Below are 16616 nucleotides of genomic sequence, written 5' to 3'. Positions count from 1 at the left end.
GGACTTGGAGTGTAACCACCGGAGAGTGCTGGTGTAGTTTTTCTCTCTTTATCCATTTTTTTACTCCCCTGCCTCTGCACACATAGGTCAGCAAAGGTGCCGTTCTAGCACTGTCCACACTGAGCGGCCCACTCTGGGTGCTCCTGCCCTCCTGGGGTCTCTCTTCATGGAAGAGCTCCAAGGGAATAGGTTAAGATTGCCATCAAGTGGCAGCTCTTGGTAGTGGATAGTAAGATACTGGCCACCACGGCTGTCCCACTCCACCCACATTCTCCTCCAGTGAGAATTAGCTCCTCTGAACAATTATCAAGCTCAAGTGCTTTCTGTCTGAGGAGTTGACTGGTTTGGGGGTGGGGCAGAGAGAGTTCAGAAAATCTCTACATTGTAAATGCTCAAAGAAGACACCTATGTGAACCCAAACTGAAACTACAGGTAGGCTTAGTTAGCTGCAGGGGTCAGACCCCATGGCCCTAGAACTGTGAATGCAGGTAATCTGGAGGTGTACTGGAGAGAACTGCTGGGTGTTCATTAACTTGCCACGTCTGGGCCAGTAAGCCAGAACCCTCCAACTCTGCTCCTGGAAACTGGCAGGGAGGAACATGCTGTCATCCTGAAGGGATGTCCCACCAAAGGTAAAAACTAACAAACCCAATTCAGCCATTCTGTTTGGCTCTTGTTTGTTGTTCTCCAGCTCTGAAAATGGAGTAATCATGTCTTTCTTAGAGGTGATATTCTTAGGATTAATGAGGTCATTTATTTAAAGTCCTTAGTACCTGGCAGAAAATAAGCATCAAAGATAATTGTTATTTGAGGTTCTTAGATATACGTTACCTAACTACTTCCAATAAAAGAAAGCTGTGTCATAAAACCACACACTTAAGGGACTGTATTAAAAGGGTTTACGCTGTACCCGGGGTCTGCATGCCAGCATTCTGTAATTAGACCTCAACCTGGGACTTAGGGAGTAGTTAGAGCTTGAAGGAAGTGGGTACTGTTTAGTTTCCCCCAGCAGGTCAGCCCTTAATGGTGTTGGGAAAACCTATCCTATAGTAAGAGTAGGAATGAGGTTTGTGTAGGTGGGATGCACAGAGCACTTGATGCTGTAGTCTCTCAGGAGCCTGGGAGAAGGCTTTCAGAGCTAGCACGTGGGAGGGGAAAGAGGATGGATTTGTGCCAGATGGGTTGCGAGGGGGTGAGCACCTGAGGCCAGCAGAAGGACAAAGTGAATGTGGAACGTGTCAGTATGACCCAAAAACTTTGTGTTTGGGTCAAGGAAAGAAAATTCTTTGATGTTATGTATTTTCAGCAGCTTTTTAAAAGTCATAGAAACTGTGTTATGTAACCATTCACATAGTAAACTGTTGAATCATTAAACCAAAATTCCTGGATTCCAGCCATTTAAAGCAATATTGGCTGCATAAAAAAAAATCGATACGTTGTAACTTCACCACTCCTGAGTTATCATGGTAAGCAATTTTCTCCTCACTGATTTCCCCAACATAAAGGAAAGCACTTGATACATCCTTGTTCCATCTGGTTTTGTTTTACTGATGAGTAATATATTGATGTTTATGGCACGTCATGTTCTTCTTCCTACTCTCTGCTAGGTCCCGTGTCCTGTTGGGTTAGGAGGCATTTGCATGCTTTTGAAGAATTTGGGGGAGAAATGAATAGGAGTCTAGAGGAAATGTGTCTCTTTTGGCCACTGTTTCTCTCCTATGATGTATCCTATGGCTTATCCCTCTCCACCATCCCTTCCCCAGGCACACAGGACTGCAGGGTGATGCTTCCTCTCTGGAGGTTTCCTGTGTGTGTAGGAACTCAGGCGGTGAGCCCAGTGTCCTCTGTGTGTGGATTCACACCTCTTTTGTACCTGTAACCTTGAGGGCAACAAAATGCAAGTCAGAATATTTCATGTGGCGCTTTTGTTCATGAGTCTTTAGTTGGTGATTGCTGACCTTTCACCGTCAGTCTATACCAAGATCACCTAAAACCATTTATGATATAAATCACCCTTTGGGGTAATTACTTTGCAAACAAAGAAAATTTTTATTTTTATTTTTTAAACAGTTTTTAATTTTCTAAATAAGCTTTGGCTTTTTGACATTCCAAACTCTGTTTTTCCTTCTCTGCTCTTCTAAAAGCTGGACTGATGACACCAAGAGCCATCTGCTGCTCACTTGAAGGGGATTTGTCAGCTTCTGCTCCATTTGCCCCTCCTCTCCTTTTTACTGCCCCTGAAAGAAGTCACCGTCTGTCTGGCCCTGTTGGATGTATGCTCCTTGCAGAGGATAGGAGAGAGGCATGGGGAACTGCTGCTGTCTGCCTACAGATTTGGTGACAGGTCTTGAAACTTAATGCATAAAAGTCTATACATCAGCACTATCCAGTAGACCTTTCTGCTGTGATGGGAATGTTCTATACCTGCGATCTTTTATAGAAGCTACGAGCTACTAGTGATTTGTGACTCCTTGATACCTAGCAGGTCTGATTAGTTTTAATTAAAGCTACATGTGACTTGAGGGTACCAAATTTTAGGCAGTGCAGTTCTAGAGTCAGGATGAGCATAGTAGTGAAATTCTTCTCTTTTATCCACATGTGCTGTTCTTTTTTGTTGATTTTGGCAGGTCTTTGTAGATAGCCAGTGAACTTAATTTCAGTAACATTCTCTTTTAACTACCCTCATGGTGTGTTATGTAGACAGTGCTAACAATATGGGGGAAAAAAACACCTTTTATTCAAATGCCATTCAGTGTTTTGGACAATTTTAGAGTACTTTTGCTCATGGTGTTAATGTCATGATACTCAGGTTATCCTTGACTTCAGTTATAGCACTGTGTTGCTGGCTGCAACACTCTTTGTCTTCTGTTCTTACTTATATCCAGGCATTTGTTAACTCCCTATAAGCAACATTTTTTTCTTTTTCTTTTTTTATCTATTTAAAGTAATTTATTTAATAGTGAACAATTTAGGAATTTCTGAAAATTATGAAGACCTTTTAAAATTTTATTTGCTCATTTTTAGAGAGAGAGGAGAAAGAGAGAATGTGTACATGAGAGAAAACGAGAAAGAAGTGGGGAGGAACAGGAAGCATCAACTCCCATGTGTGTCTTGACCAGGGAAGTTCAGGGTTTTGAACCAGCGACCTCAGCATTCCAGGTCAACACTCTCTCTATCCACTGTGCAGGTCAGGCCATAGTTTTTTTATTACTAGTTTCTTTTATTTCCTCTGGTCTGCTTTTTGTACTCTTATATTTTTTAAGCCCAATTTAATTACTTTGTGTTGTGCAATCTTTGCCATTTTAAACATTAGGTTTTTTTTCTCATGCTAGTAAGTTTTTGTTTAAAAACATTGTGTGTAATAATTTTAACAAATTGTTTCCTATTTAGCATTAATCTCAAATGGTGAGACTTTTAAGAAAAATACCATAAAGATTACACACAAAATTAAGTGACTGATGTAATTTTACTATATAGAAGAGTTGAGAAGATTTAGTTAATTTTAGCTTTCAAATAAAGTTGTTATAACAAAATGACTTTTTTGACAGATAGAGAGATAGGGACAGATAGGAAGGGAGAGAGATGAGAAGCATCAATCATTAGTTTTTTGTGGCGACACCTTAGTTGTTCATTGATCGCTTTCTTTTTTTTTTTTTTTTTTATTTCTCTGAAGCCGGAAACGGGGAGAGACAGACTTCCGCATGCGCCGACCGGGATCCACCCGGCACGCCCACCAGGGGGCAACGCTCTTCCCACCAGGGGGCGATGCTCTGCCCCTCCGGGGCGTCGCCTGTTGCACCAGAGCCACTCTAGCGCCTGGGGCAGAGGCCAAGGAGCCATCCCCAGCGCCCGGGCCATCTTTGCTCCAATAAAGCCTCAGCTTCGGGAGGGGAAGAGAGAGACAGAGAGGAAGGAGAGGGGGAGGGGTGGAGAAGCAGATGGGCACTTCTCCTGTGTGCCCTGGCCGGGAATCGAACCCGGGACTTCTGCACGCCAGGCTGACGCTCTACCACTGAGCCAACCGGCCAGGGCGCAAATGATTGCTTTCTCATATGTGCCTTGACGGGTGTGGGGGGGTGCAGGTGGGTTACAGCACTGCAAGTGACCCCTTTCTCAAGCCAGTAACCATGAGGTCACATCTATGATCCCATGCTCAAGCCAGCGACCTGATGCTCAAGCTGGCAAGCCCACACTCAAGCTGATGACCTTGGGGTTTCGAAGCTGGGTCCTCTGGGTCCCAGTCCAACAGTTTATCCATTGCGCCACTGCCTGGTCAGGCTAACAAAATGACTTTATCTGAAGAGAATGTAAAAGGTTACTTTGAGGAAGATGCAGAACAGTTTTGTAAAGAAAGCATTGCCTCCAAAAGAAAACTACAATCGAAGGGGCTAAATGTCTAGAAAACATAATGTGAAGGTTATTGTTAGGTTTATGAACATTCTAATTTTATTTCACCTGAAAATTTGAAGGCTGTTTCCTAAGAATTTATAATTTTAATCAGTTAATTGCAAGGAATCAGTTTATTATAAATTACAGGAGTTGTTACTAGCCAAGTACTTTTAAATACAAAGAGAGAATTCTTGGAAGCATTTTTCTCTACAGGAAGAAAAAGGGCACCTTTGAATGCTGTAAGCTGTAGACTGGGGCCTTTCAGGTAGGAAGCTTCAGGCTTCGAAGCCTTAAATGGCCTGAAGCAGCACCTTATTCTTTCAACAGCCTTAATTAAGCTTCAGCCATTTTCTTTTTTTTTTTTTTCATTTTTCTGAAGCTGGAAACGGAGAGACAGTCAGACAGACTTCCGCATGCGCCCGACCGGGATCCTCCCGGCACGCCCACCAGGGGCGACGCTCTGCCCACCAGGGGGCGATGCTCTGCCCATCCTGGGCGTCGCCATGTTGCGACCAGAGCCACTCTAGCGCCTGGGGCAGAGGCCACAGAGCCATCCCCAGCGCCCGGGCCATCTTTGCTCCAATGGAGCCTTGGCTGCGGGAAGGGAAGAGAGAGACAGAGAGGGAAAGCGCGGAGGAGGGGTGGAGAAGCAAATGGGCGCTTCTCCTGTGTGCCCTGGCCGGGAATCGAACCCGGGTCCTCCGCACGCTAGGCCGACGCTCTACCGCTGAGCCAACCGGCCAGGGCGCTTCAGCCATTTTCTTTAGGTATGGATTAGGTTTTGAGGCTTATTATGAGGAAAACGAAATCTTCCTGGTTATGGAAGATGATGTCTTCACATTTGCTTGTTATTGTGGGTATTGCGTTGAAGAAGCACTGGTGGAGCATGTGGTGAGTACCACTGAAAGCTGACCAGAATGAGGAGCGGGAGCTTTCTTGGCAGACAGGAGAGAATATTCTAAAAGACGGGACAGCATGTGCAAAGGCACAGAGGTTTGAGAGTTCAAGTAATGAAGAGAATCTATCATTTGCCATACACACAGAACCCAAGCCAGCCACCTGAACACCTTTATGGACTATCATGGAGTGTAGTCAGGTTTGAAAACCAAAGCACTAGGAGTCAGTCTGTTTTGTATGGCTCAGGAAGGTAATGGAGAAGAATTAAAAACAAAACAAAACAAAAATGACACAGATGGGATTTAAATCAGTGAAAGAAGCAACAAAGTTGAACTCCTTGCTCTTAAACCTTCATTTCTCTGATTAATTTCTTACTATTACTTTCTAGAAGTGAAATAATTCCAAACTTTAATACATTTTTGGCACACATTAGCAGCGGTTCTCTAGAAATATTTTATCAATTTATTACCATGCTAGCAGTTTACAGGAGTATAGATTTTGTCAGAATCAGAGGTTTGAAAAGGTGATCAGCTTCTCTTCAGGAATGACTTGAGTCAACTCTTCATTTCAGTACTTTTCAAACATAGTTTTACATTACTTACTCTTCAGTAGGTAAAATGACCATGTTGAGATTCTGGCCGAATTTTACTTTATGCTGTCACGGCTCATATTTTTTTAGAATAATCTCCATGTTGGTAATCTTTTTGAACTTGGCATCAGTTCTGTGTTTACCTTTTCAAAATTATTATCTGAATCATTTAGAAATACATTAAAAGTAAGTATATATTGTCTTTTATTTTATAACCAAATAATTAAAAGTATATTTTGAAAAAAAATTTTTGAGTAATTCATTAGCACTCAAGTTTATCAAGGCATAGTGTATATAGGTAGTACTTACTATGTACCACTAATCCTTTTACATATATTATCGGCCTTATTTAAAGCAACTATGGTTGTTCTTATGCCCATTTTACAGAAGAGGCATTAGAACCAGCTAAGCTTGTCTGTATTGTGTGGTGTGTGCTATAAATCACTAAGGTTCTTATTTTTGGTTTTTGTTTTTTTGTTTTTTAACAGAGCCAGAGAGAGAGTCAGAGAGAGGGATAGATAGGGACAGACAGACAGGAATGGAGAGAGATGAGAAGCATCAATCATTAGTTTTTCGTTGCATCACCTTAGTTGTTCATTGATTGCTTTCTCATATGTGCCTTGACTGTGGGCCTTCAGCAGACAGAGTAACCCCTTGCTCGAGCCAGTGACCTTGGGTTCAAGCTGGTGAGCTTTTTGCTCAAACCAGATGAGCCCGCGCTCAAGCTGGTGACCTCAGGGTCTCGAACCTGAGTCCTCTGCATCCCAGTCTGACGCTCTATCCACTGCGCCACCGCCTGGTCAGGCTTGGTTCTTAAAGCTATATGCTTACCACATAAAATATATTTTTTTAAATTTTAAATTTCTGTATTGATTTTTAGAGAGAGGAAGGGAGAGAGAGAAACAGAGTGACAGAGAGACAAAAACATCAATCTGTTCCTATATGTGCCCTGACTGGGGATCAAGCCAGCAACCTCTGCGCTTTGGGACAGTGCTCTAACCAACTGAGTTATCTGTCCAGGGCCAGTTTTTTTGTTTTTTGTTTTATTTTTTTAATTAAAAAAATCTGATGGAACATCATCTTTTCTTTTAGCTTCTTAATTTGAATTTCCTAGTTTAATTGTAGTGCCATTTCATTGGTATTAGTGACTAACCCAAGTTTGTTTCACCAGTTAATATACAGTCACCCAGTCCAGATCTCCCTACTGTGTTCTTGTAATTATTGGTATTATTTTGTAATTGAAAAGTGTGGCCTTGAAGTCAAGTTGGCTATAGAGTCAGCCACATGAATTATACAGCTAGTTGAGCGCTGTTGGTGCTTCAGGAATTACCAAGCCCTCTTAGAAAGAGTCCAAGCCAGACTCCATGTGTACCTAATTCTGCTTGATATATTGCCAGTGTATTAATTTTCATTTAAATATCCTAACAAGTAGTGTTTATTATTATTATTATGACGGGTGCTGTAAAGTTCCCACACTTCCATATTTTTGAAAGTCAAATATTAGTAGGGTGGATTACTTTGTTGGCTTTTTATCACAACCTAGGTTATATGATCAGTAGTATGTAACTCAGCCCAAATAACAGGTATCCTACGAAAACATGACTAATGCAGTGTGATCACTAAATTGTTGTTTCCTATGACATTATCAGTCTGAAACCATATACCTTTCTGTCACATAGGACAATCCACTGTGTCCCTACCCCTCCTTTATAATAAAGCATTTTTGGGGAGAAATTGTCATGAGTTCATACAACCCAATTAATTGCTAAGGTGCATTTTTCATACACAGTAGCATGTATAAGGTAGCAGGAAATTGGATCTTTTAGAAGCAGATCAAGAATGATAAGCAGCCCTGGCCGGTTGGCTCAGCGGTAGAGCGTCGGCCTGGCGTGCGGGGGACCCGAGTACCATTCCCGGCCAGGGCGCATAGGAGAAGCGCCCATTTGCTTCTCCACCCCCACCCCCTCCTTCCTCTCTGTCTCTCTCTTCCCCTCCCGCAGCCAAGGCTCCATTGGAGCAAAGATGGCCCGGGTGCTGGGGATGGCTCCTTGGCCTCTGCCCCAGGCGCTGGAGTGGCTCTGGACGCCCCGGAGGGGCAGAGCATCGCCCCCTGGTGGGCAGAGCCTCTCCCCTGGTGGGCGTGCCCGGTGGATCCCGGTCGGGTGCATGCAAGAGTCTGTCTGACTGTCTCTCCCTGTTTCCGGCTTCAGAAAAATACAAAAAAAAAAAGAAAAAAAGAATGATAAGCAATGCTCTGTGACTTGTTTCAACACAGGGTTCTATTAGATAGCCAAATTTGATTGAGCAAATGAATTGCTCTTTTACATTTTATTTAAGTCCCAGATTAGGGTTTGTTCAAGTCTTATATTTTTAAAATGTGAAGTTTAGCCAGTGGGCTGCTGGAGTTGGTTCAACTCAGAGGTAACGACATGGTTTCACACATAGATAGGTCCTTGATCTTGAAGCTCTCATCAGCAAAATATGTCCTCAGGTATCCTGGTGTTTAGGTGATAATTGGATGGGATGGCAGCCATGTACCTGGCTGGCAACACAGTATTTCTTAGGGTAGGTGATCCCTTCTGAAGTTTTGTTCTCTTCTGAAGTAGCATTTGTGGTGCTTTCCTTGTTCTCCAGAGTATTGAGTACTAGGAGGGCTTTATGTTTAAACATTTAGAGGTCACAATGCTACATTGCTAGTGCACACACAAGGACTGGCACCTGCTTTGGAAACCGATTTGCTGTTAACTTGTACATTTGAGTATTTTCAAATTTAAGAATTTCCAATGATTATTCTCCAAGGTATGTATGTACCCCAGAGAAAGTCTAGTGCCTGCTTTCCAGGGGACAAGCGGGAGAATATTTGCAGCAGTATGGTTTGTAATAGGAACACTTTAGAACAAGAGCAGCTAAATAAATTGTGGAATATTCATACAATGAAGTCTGATAAATAATAGTGAAAATGAATGGATCTTAGTAACCTAATGTTCAGCTGGAAAAAAAAAATTCCCAAGAGTAAACAGTGTGATGCCCTTTTTGTGGTTTCAGAATCAAGCACAGAGAGGTAATATACTATTTGTGCTGTAACTTAAAAAATTATTAAATGGGAAGGGGGAAGCACGTTGGTGATGTTTTAGTAATTGGACTTGGCCCTGAGTTTGCAGATACTCTTCATTATAAAAAATTAAACAAAATGAGGGAGACTGAAGTTGATCATATTTGAGAAGTCTTCATTTAATAATTTGGCCTTGCTCTGGTCTTTGACCACTGAAGCTTAGCTGGTGGTACTCTCAATCACATTAAGTTAGAACAAAGAAATAGTCCTTGCCACCCTTTATACCCTCACCCTTTATACCTTAATCAGAGAAACGAAGGTTTAAATAAGGGTATAAACTCTTTTCAGAATTTAAATAGTGATGATTGTGTTATGCTATTCCTTTTTAAAAAAATATTTTTATTTATTCATTTTAGAGAAGAGAGAGAGAGAGAGAGAGAGAGAAGGAGGGAGGAGCAGGAAGCATCAACTCCCATATGTGCCTTGACCAGGCAAGCCCAGGGTTTTGAACCATCAACCTTCTCAGTGTTCCAGGTCGATGCTTGATCCACTGTGCCAGGCGTTGTGTTGCTATTCTTAAACTGAATTTAGCTGTCCGTTTTCTTGTAGTCTTCCTGAGGGTGTTGTTAGCACTGTTGATATGTTTCCTCTTTGGTAACCCAGCATTTTATCTGAACAGTCCAAAACCTACTGACCTTCATAGGCAAGAGTTTCCAACTCTCCTTCCTGCCCCAGCAGCAGATCACAGGCCGGAGCTGGACACACAGAGCTAACTAAATAAATGTCTATGTTAGGGAACACTGAGAGCCATCAGATGCTGATAATGGTTTTGAAAATCATCCTATTAGATCTTACCTTTTTTGTTTTAAATACCTTGTTACTTTTTAAAGTGATGGGAAGAAGAAGCAGCAGTGAAACCAGGGAGAGTAATGCTGATGGCCTTAGACCCTCTGCCTGTGCACCCAGTCTCCTGTGACGTTGGGGATAAGTCTAGAGAACCCCCAAGCTCCTCCTGTTCTAGCAAGTTGTTTCTGCCTTGTGGTTTCTCCTTCCTTACTCTCCTTTCCTCCGAAGTACTGCACACACAAATATCTGCCTCATGTCTCCTTTTCAGTTCTCTCTTTTGGGTGCTTTTGATTAGTGAAGGTGCCAAAAGATAGTTCCTAGCAGAAAGAAGAGAAAAAAGCCAAATAGTCATCTTTGAAATGTCCTTTAATTGACTGTGTTTGACTTATGCTGCAGTGGGACACAGGCCAAACAGTTGTTCAGCATGATAGAAGTAAATGAGGGTTTGCTCTGCAGGCCCACACTGGGCGGGAGGATTGGGGAAGGATTTTCCAACCATGTTCCCCAGGGAATTGTAGCGTGAGGTTCCTTCAGTCTGTTTGCGAAGATCGTCTAGAACTGGCTCTGTGATCTGCTGAAGAACCATACCTGCTTGTGCCTGGGTTTACTCATATGTAACGTGGGGGATTGTATTAGATTGTCCCTAAGGCCCTATCTGTAATTCTGATTTTAAAGTGGTGGCTAGGGAAGACCATCATTCCCTCCTGATATTTTTTGTTTAGCCATGAGGCGGGTAGATAGACCCTGGTGATTTGTCATGGCCTGAGCAAACCTGACACCTGTCTTCAGGGATTTTGTGAGGTCGAAATAACAACCTGTGCAAACCCCAAAAAGGAGCTATTCATTGGTTAAATAACAACAAACTAAAAGTAGTATTAACAGGCAGTCTTTTCCCAGTTCCCTTGGATGACTGTGAGAACTTTTAATGCCATGTGGGTTATTTGAAGGTGATGCCCTGTTCCCCTTCCCCTTTGTGAAGCATGAAGAGGAAAGTGTAGAATGATGGTGTTCAAGTATGTTTTGGACATTTTAATTGCTAGCTGCAATTCAAAAGCTTCCACAGAATTGACTTTAAAAACCAGAAAGTTTTACCACACGTGAAAGAAGACGCCAGCTCCAGTTATCTGAGGCCTCCGAGCGGTCAGCCTTGGGGATTCTGCTTCTTCTCCCCCCCCCCCCCCCCCCACACACACACAGCTGCCAGGCCACAGAGCCTATTTTGTGAAAGATCCTCAAGAAACAATGAGGAAAAACAGTTTTTATTTTATTGGATTAGATGAGTTTATGTGCCTGGGGGAGGGGCGGGCAGCTGTGGCCCACGCTGTGTTCACATAAGTAATTATGCACCCTGTAGCTGAGATTGGAGGGGGAGGGGGCCGAGGGAGGAGCGGGTGGAAAGAGATTTCTGCAGTCTGCCTGGAGAGCTGCCCAGGTTTCCCAGCCAAAAAACAAATAAAAATAAATAAAAGGCAAGTGCTGAATGACACAGATTATGATATTAAAAAGGGGTGCCATTGAAAACGTGCCACGGACCACGCCTTCCGTGGACATGGAGTGTGTGCATGGAGGGGAGGCGGGGTCTGACAGGCTGGGCATACAGAAGTGTGGACTGCCTCCATCAGAGCTGCGGGCGCCCCCCCCCCCCCCCCCCCCCCGCCAGAAATTCTAAAATAAGGATTTGTCTGCATTGCAGGTTGGGGAAATTGTTGGATGAAAAGCAAGTCGCTCTTTTCCTTTTCTTCATTTTGATTTATCAGGAGAGGGGCAAAGCCCCAGACCCCTCCTTTTGGGTGTTAGATTCCCTCCCATACACATAAATAACCTTCTCTTCCCGGCGCTGCAACGCACCGCACCCCCGCCCCTGTGCTGCTTGTCCGTCCTAGTGCCGCGCGGAATCTGCACTGCCGGAATCTGCACTGCCGCCTGCTCATTCCGTACGGGGAGGATTGTTGACAAGCGCTCTGGAGCCTGCCTCTCTGTGCTCGGCCTCCTCCCTCCCTCCCTCCCTCTGTCCTCCTTCCTCTCTGTCTCTGCAATGATCCAGCTCTGAGGATGGCTGCTCCACGGGTCTGTCAGGTGCAGTTTTTGGTGGCTTATCTTGAGGAACCTGGGATAGAAGGTCTGTTCCTATAAATAAAATAAAAACCAAATAGCTCTAGATTTGTTTCAGGCTGGTATGGCTTTTGTTAGAGAAATAGGCCTTTTGTGGGTTTCCCTGCTGGGGTCCTGATTAAATCCATTATGGATGGCAAGGTGCTATGTATATGAGTATGTAAAAAGTGTTGTGATTTGCTTAATACTAATATTCTCTTAGCTTTGATATTCTCCCTAGGGGCAATGGTGGCTTCTGCAAAGGCTCTGTGGAAATTTACAAGAGAGAATTAATGTCGATCTTAAAGCATTCAGCTCTGTTGACCATTTTGGCCACTTCTGCAGTTTTAGCCAGGCTTGTATGAATTTAGACATTTCTTTTGAGGTCTGAATGTCATCCAGCTATGGCTGTTTCTTTATTTTATTGCCAATTTGTGTGCTCATTTCCCAGCATTTAGAAATAGATGTTTGCTTAAGTTAATTAGTTCATCCTCACCATAGCTTTGGTTTCCTTTCTAAACAGCATGATGCTTGTATTTCCCTTCAGACTTTCTTTCTCTACCTCCTGTCTTTTCTTGAAAGATGGGGAAACTGAGGCAAGTAGATAGATACCAAGTGATTCTAGGTTAGACCTTAAAGCCTTGAACTTCCAATTCTCTTTAGTCTTCTTCCATATTTTGTGCATTAATCCATGTTTGTATTACTAGACAAAACCACAACTGAATTTTAGGAGCCGTTAATTTTAGCTGCCTCTAATCTTTGCAGATTCTGTGGCTGCATGTTTGGAGCTGTGCTTGCTGCTCTGCTTCCACTTGATTTCAGAATGGGAAAGAATGGCGCTCTGGGAGGCAGGAGGCCTCTCTGAACTTGTTTGCTGTCAGCATTTTATTTTATTTATTTTATTTTTTTACACTTTGAATAGCCCACTTAATCATTTCTTATATTCCTCTGAAAAGTAGCTGTGCATGTGATTGGTCTGTATGTAAGATAATGAAGGTACATGGAAACATCTGCTCCTCCCAGTCAGTCATGCTATATATAGACCAAACAATTTAGAACTTTTATGCAGGTCTGTTGTTATTGTCTTAGGGAATAAAGGCCGTGAGAGAAGTCTTGGGGTAAGGGTGTGGCTATTTACTTATCGATGAATTATGATGTCAGTCTGGATGCAAGGTATTTTGAGTTGTGCCCGTTTATCATCACAGACGAGTATACAAAGTAGTGACCTGATGGGATTTGTTAGTTTGTGTTAAACCTTGCTTTGCTTAACTTTGTAGAGACTTGCTAATAATATTGGAGAGCCTGTTTTCTTGAGTAACTTACATTTGTGTGGGTAAAGGTAAGGATGATGTGACGCTTTAAAGATTACACACACACACACACACACACACACACACACACTGTAATTACTTAAAGGTAGACTAGCACTAGCTCTCTGATAACATCACTAGCGATCTGAGAGCATGCTTTGTATATGGAAATCTCTTCTTTTGGAAAGGACTAGTTCCATGATTTGTAAAATCAGATTTTGGCATGCAATTTATCTGAACATAAAACTTTGAACATACCGGTCTCATTATTTATCTAAAAGAATTTCTTGGAACAGGCCCTCTACCTTTTCCTCTACCATGCTCTGCAGTGATGCCATTGTTCTGTAGCTGATTTGCCACTAGCCCAACATTGTCTTCAGTCACTTTTCTTTTGAATGTTCAAGGCAGTCTTTGACCTCTGGAGTGTTCAATACTGGACCATCTGCACAGTGGAACCCTTTTACTTACCGATGAAAACTTGAGTTGTATGTTCTAGAGGACTCACAAGGATTCCTGCGTTTGACTGGTTTGCCAGTGTAAAATTAATATGGTATTGGAATGGGTGTGGGTCTAGAGGAGTTCTGGCCTGGTTTAGAGGATGATTGAATGTAAAAGTACCTCTCATTGTAGAGCATATATGGATGTTTATATTTTAATAATTACCATTCAAGATTTTTACCTCTCTTGATTATTAAAAATAATTTTAAAGCTGAGGAATGAATGAAAAGGGAGAAAGAGAGAGAGTAGAGGACAGAAGAGCCCTTCCCCCAAAGAAGTAAGGGAGCTGTGCCCAAATTCATGCTATATTTTGCTCACTGATTTGATCATCAGAGTCTCAGGAGTTTCTGAGCTGCCCTGAAATCTTTTCTAGAGAGCATAGATCCTTTCCACTGAGTGCTTTTTGTATGGAATCAAGTTCTGTAGTGGCTTTTTGGTTGTCTCCATGATGAGTGTTTTCTCTCCTCTTGTTACTTCTGGTAAGGACTTGCTAAGGATAGTTCTTTTTTTGTCTTCTGATGTTCTTCATTCATTTGAGATTTAGACAGCTAGTTTAGGGCAGTTTTCCTAATAGCAGTGATCTGATCACCCTTCCTGTGTGTAAATGTGACATGTATGTTGGGCTTGTTCCTTTGTGCCCAAAGGTGAGGATATAGATGCCTGTGGGCTCAAGGGCTCTGTCTGTCTCATTACCTGCTTGGCTCTCTCAAGCTGAGCCATTTGCTTGATTCTGAAATAGGAAAAAAGGGGGAAGGATCAGATGCTTTTCTTGCTTACCCAGTGGCCCAACTTTTCCATGTTGTTAATCTCCGTGTCAGGTTTTCATATAATACTTTTCTTTCTTCAAAAAATTGAGCATGTGAAGGAGGTTTAGAGTCCCCAAGAAGGTTTTGTCAGAAATGAAAGTCTGGTGACTGTGAAGGGCTCCAATGGGATTGATTCCATCCATCAGTCTGTCTGTCTGTCTGTCTATCTATCTATCTATCTATCTATCCATCCATCATCTACCTACCTTTCCACCGACCTACCTACCTACCTACCTACCTTTTGGGTGTTAAACTAACAAAAACTCATGTTGCCCCTGTATGTTGGGACTCTTTGATCCTTGACATTTTTGGACTGTATTTTCTTGGCTAGAATGAGAAATCTCTATAGCTGATTTGAGAGTAGACAAAGGGGAGCCCTGGTCTGCTCAGGGGCCATTCCCCTGAGGGAAAGGGATAATTATTTTCCATAAGCTGAGGTATTAAACCTCTTTCATTTGCGCTTCGCTGACCATGAGTGTGGCATTGACATCATGCGTCACAATTGCCATTTGTTCTCGACCTTTCTCACTGTTTTGCTATAGAGAGGATGTCAGTGGGCCAGTCTGGGCTTGGCTTCGCTGATATCTGTGTGCTGCCCACCCCCTTCCCTGCAACTCTAGGATAGATTGAGAAGCTTAGCTGCTGACTGAAATGTATGCAGTTGGGTTTAAACTCCGTATTTCTGTTCAACCTGCAGAGCTGGACTGAGACAGGTTTTCCCTGGCATCCAAATGCAAAAATCAATCCAATTTTTTCTCTCAAAATTTGATAGCCTTTCTCTTTCACTAGTTACGGCAGCAAGCTATGCATTCTAATACGTCAGAGAGGGTTCTACCTCAACCAAGGGGCTGCTTTTGTAATTTTTCTCTCAACTCAGTGTTATAGCCACCCCCATCCCCAACATACACACACACACACACACACACACACACACACACACACACACAGCTGTTGAAAATGAAAGCTGTCTTTGGATGCTTGACTGTTTAATATGTAATGTGATACCTGTCTCACAGTGGCAGGGTGACAGACGGGCATTGGCTCTGTAGTACAGAATTACCTTTTGTGCATCCCTTCTACAACAAAGCCAAATATGTCGCCTCGCCCTAATATGGTAATATGTCTGGTATGCTCCAGATATTTTGGAAGCTCCGGAACAGCTTCCAAGTCTCCTTGTTTCTCTTTTCCCTTTAACCCTACTTTAAGCACTGCCATTGTGAAATTGAGGCATTAGACTTTCCTTCAGTCTTGTATTGTCATGTATGTATAGCTAATGAGAGGACTAGTGAAACTTCTTTGTGTATGAAACATCAATAGAATTATAAGGGCTGTATATACATTCCAGTCCTTTTTTTGGATATTAGTAAAGAATTACCTTCTCTGTTTGCGTTTGTCTTCTGAAATCTGTAGCTCTCAGTGGTTGCTGAACTGACATTCCTTCAGCTAAAGGAATCGTTGGCCTCATTTATGTTTCAACTTTCCCAGCCCCTTTCCCATTAAGGCAAGAGGGGGACCCTGCACATCCAGCCTCCAAGAGCAGGGTTTCTTATTCATCTTTGCTGCTGCTGGTCCAGGCTTAGGAAGAAGCTGATTTTTGTGTATGACCTTAAACCTTCTCATTTGGGGCTAATTTGGGAGATAGGGTGGAAAGCTCCCGAATTTGGTGACAGGGTTGTGTTGTACCTGATTTCTTTGGGGTCCTCCGCTTGTGAGAGTGGGCACTGCAGCTGTGGCGGATGAGGGTTCGGGCTTGTGAGGGGCTCCTCCTGTCAGCCGATGGTGACGCGGGCTGAGACTGCGGGCAGTCCCCAGGCTGCCTTCACTACAGTGATTTGGAATTTTCAGCTCATATTTATTGCTTTTGTGGAAGACAATAGACATGGTTTAATTTAAATTCAGCCTACTGAATATTAATAGAGGAACACAAATGCTAATGTGGGAGACTGACTCTTTGGGCCATTGAATTTTCTCTGTTTAACCTCCTCTCACCAACAATGGTTTGTGTAGGTTGGGGGAGGGGTTTCGAAAAATAAAATCAGTTGTATCTGAAGGAGAGGACGCTTTTTCATTATTTCTCATGGATTAACAATAATAATTTTAAAAACTGTTGGTTAGGCTTTGTTAGGGAAAGAAAAAGC

General features: G+C 42.8%; 1 protein-coding gene across 4 annotated transcripts in view; it reads left to right on the top strand.

Annotated features, from left to right (window-relative positions):
• JARID2 (jumonji and AT-rich interaction domain containing 2) overlaps window positions 1-16616 on the top strand; it is a 321993-nt gene that overhangs the window by 181166 nt on the left and 124211 nt on the right. Inside the window, exon 1 of one of the 4 annotated variants that reach the window (XM_066268347.1) lies at window positions 11817-11892. The exons of the other annotated variants lie outside the window; for them this stretch is intronic. Within the exon in view, the coding sequence (XP_066124444.1) occupies window positions 11826-11892 (67 nt within the window). The 5' untranslated portion in view covers window positions 11817-11825. Of the gene's footprint in view, window positions 1-11816; window positions 11893-16616 lie in introns of those variants that run through there. 4 annotated transcript variants of the gene reach the window in all.

Source organism: Saccopteryx bilineata, chromosome 3 (genome assembly GCF_036850765.1).
Source record: "Saccopteryx bilineata isolate mSacBil1 chromosome 3, mSacBil1_pri_phased_curated, whole genome shotgun sequence".
NCBI classification, from domain to species: Eukaryota; Metazoa; Chordata; class Mammalia; order Chiroptera; family Emballonuridae; genus Saccopteryx; species Saccopteryx bilineata.
This window is presented reverse-complemented; position numbering and strand designations above follow the sequence as displayed.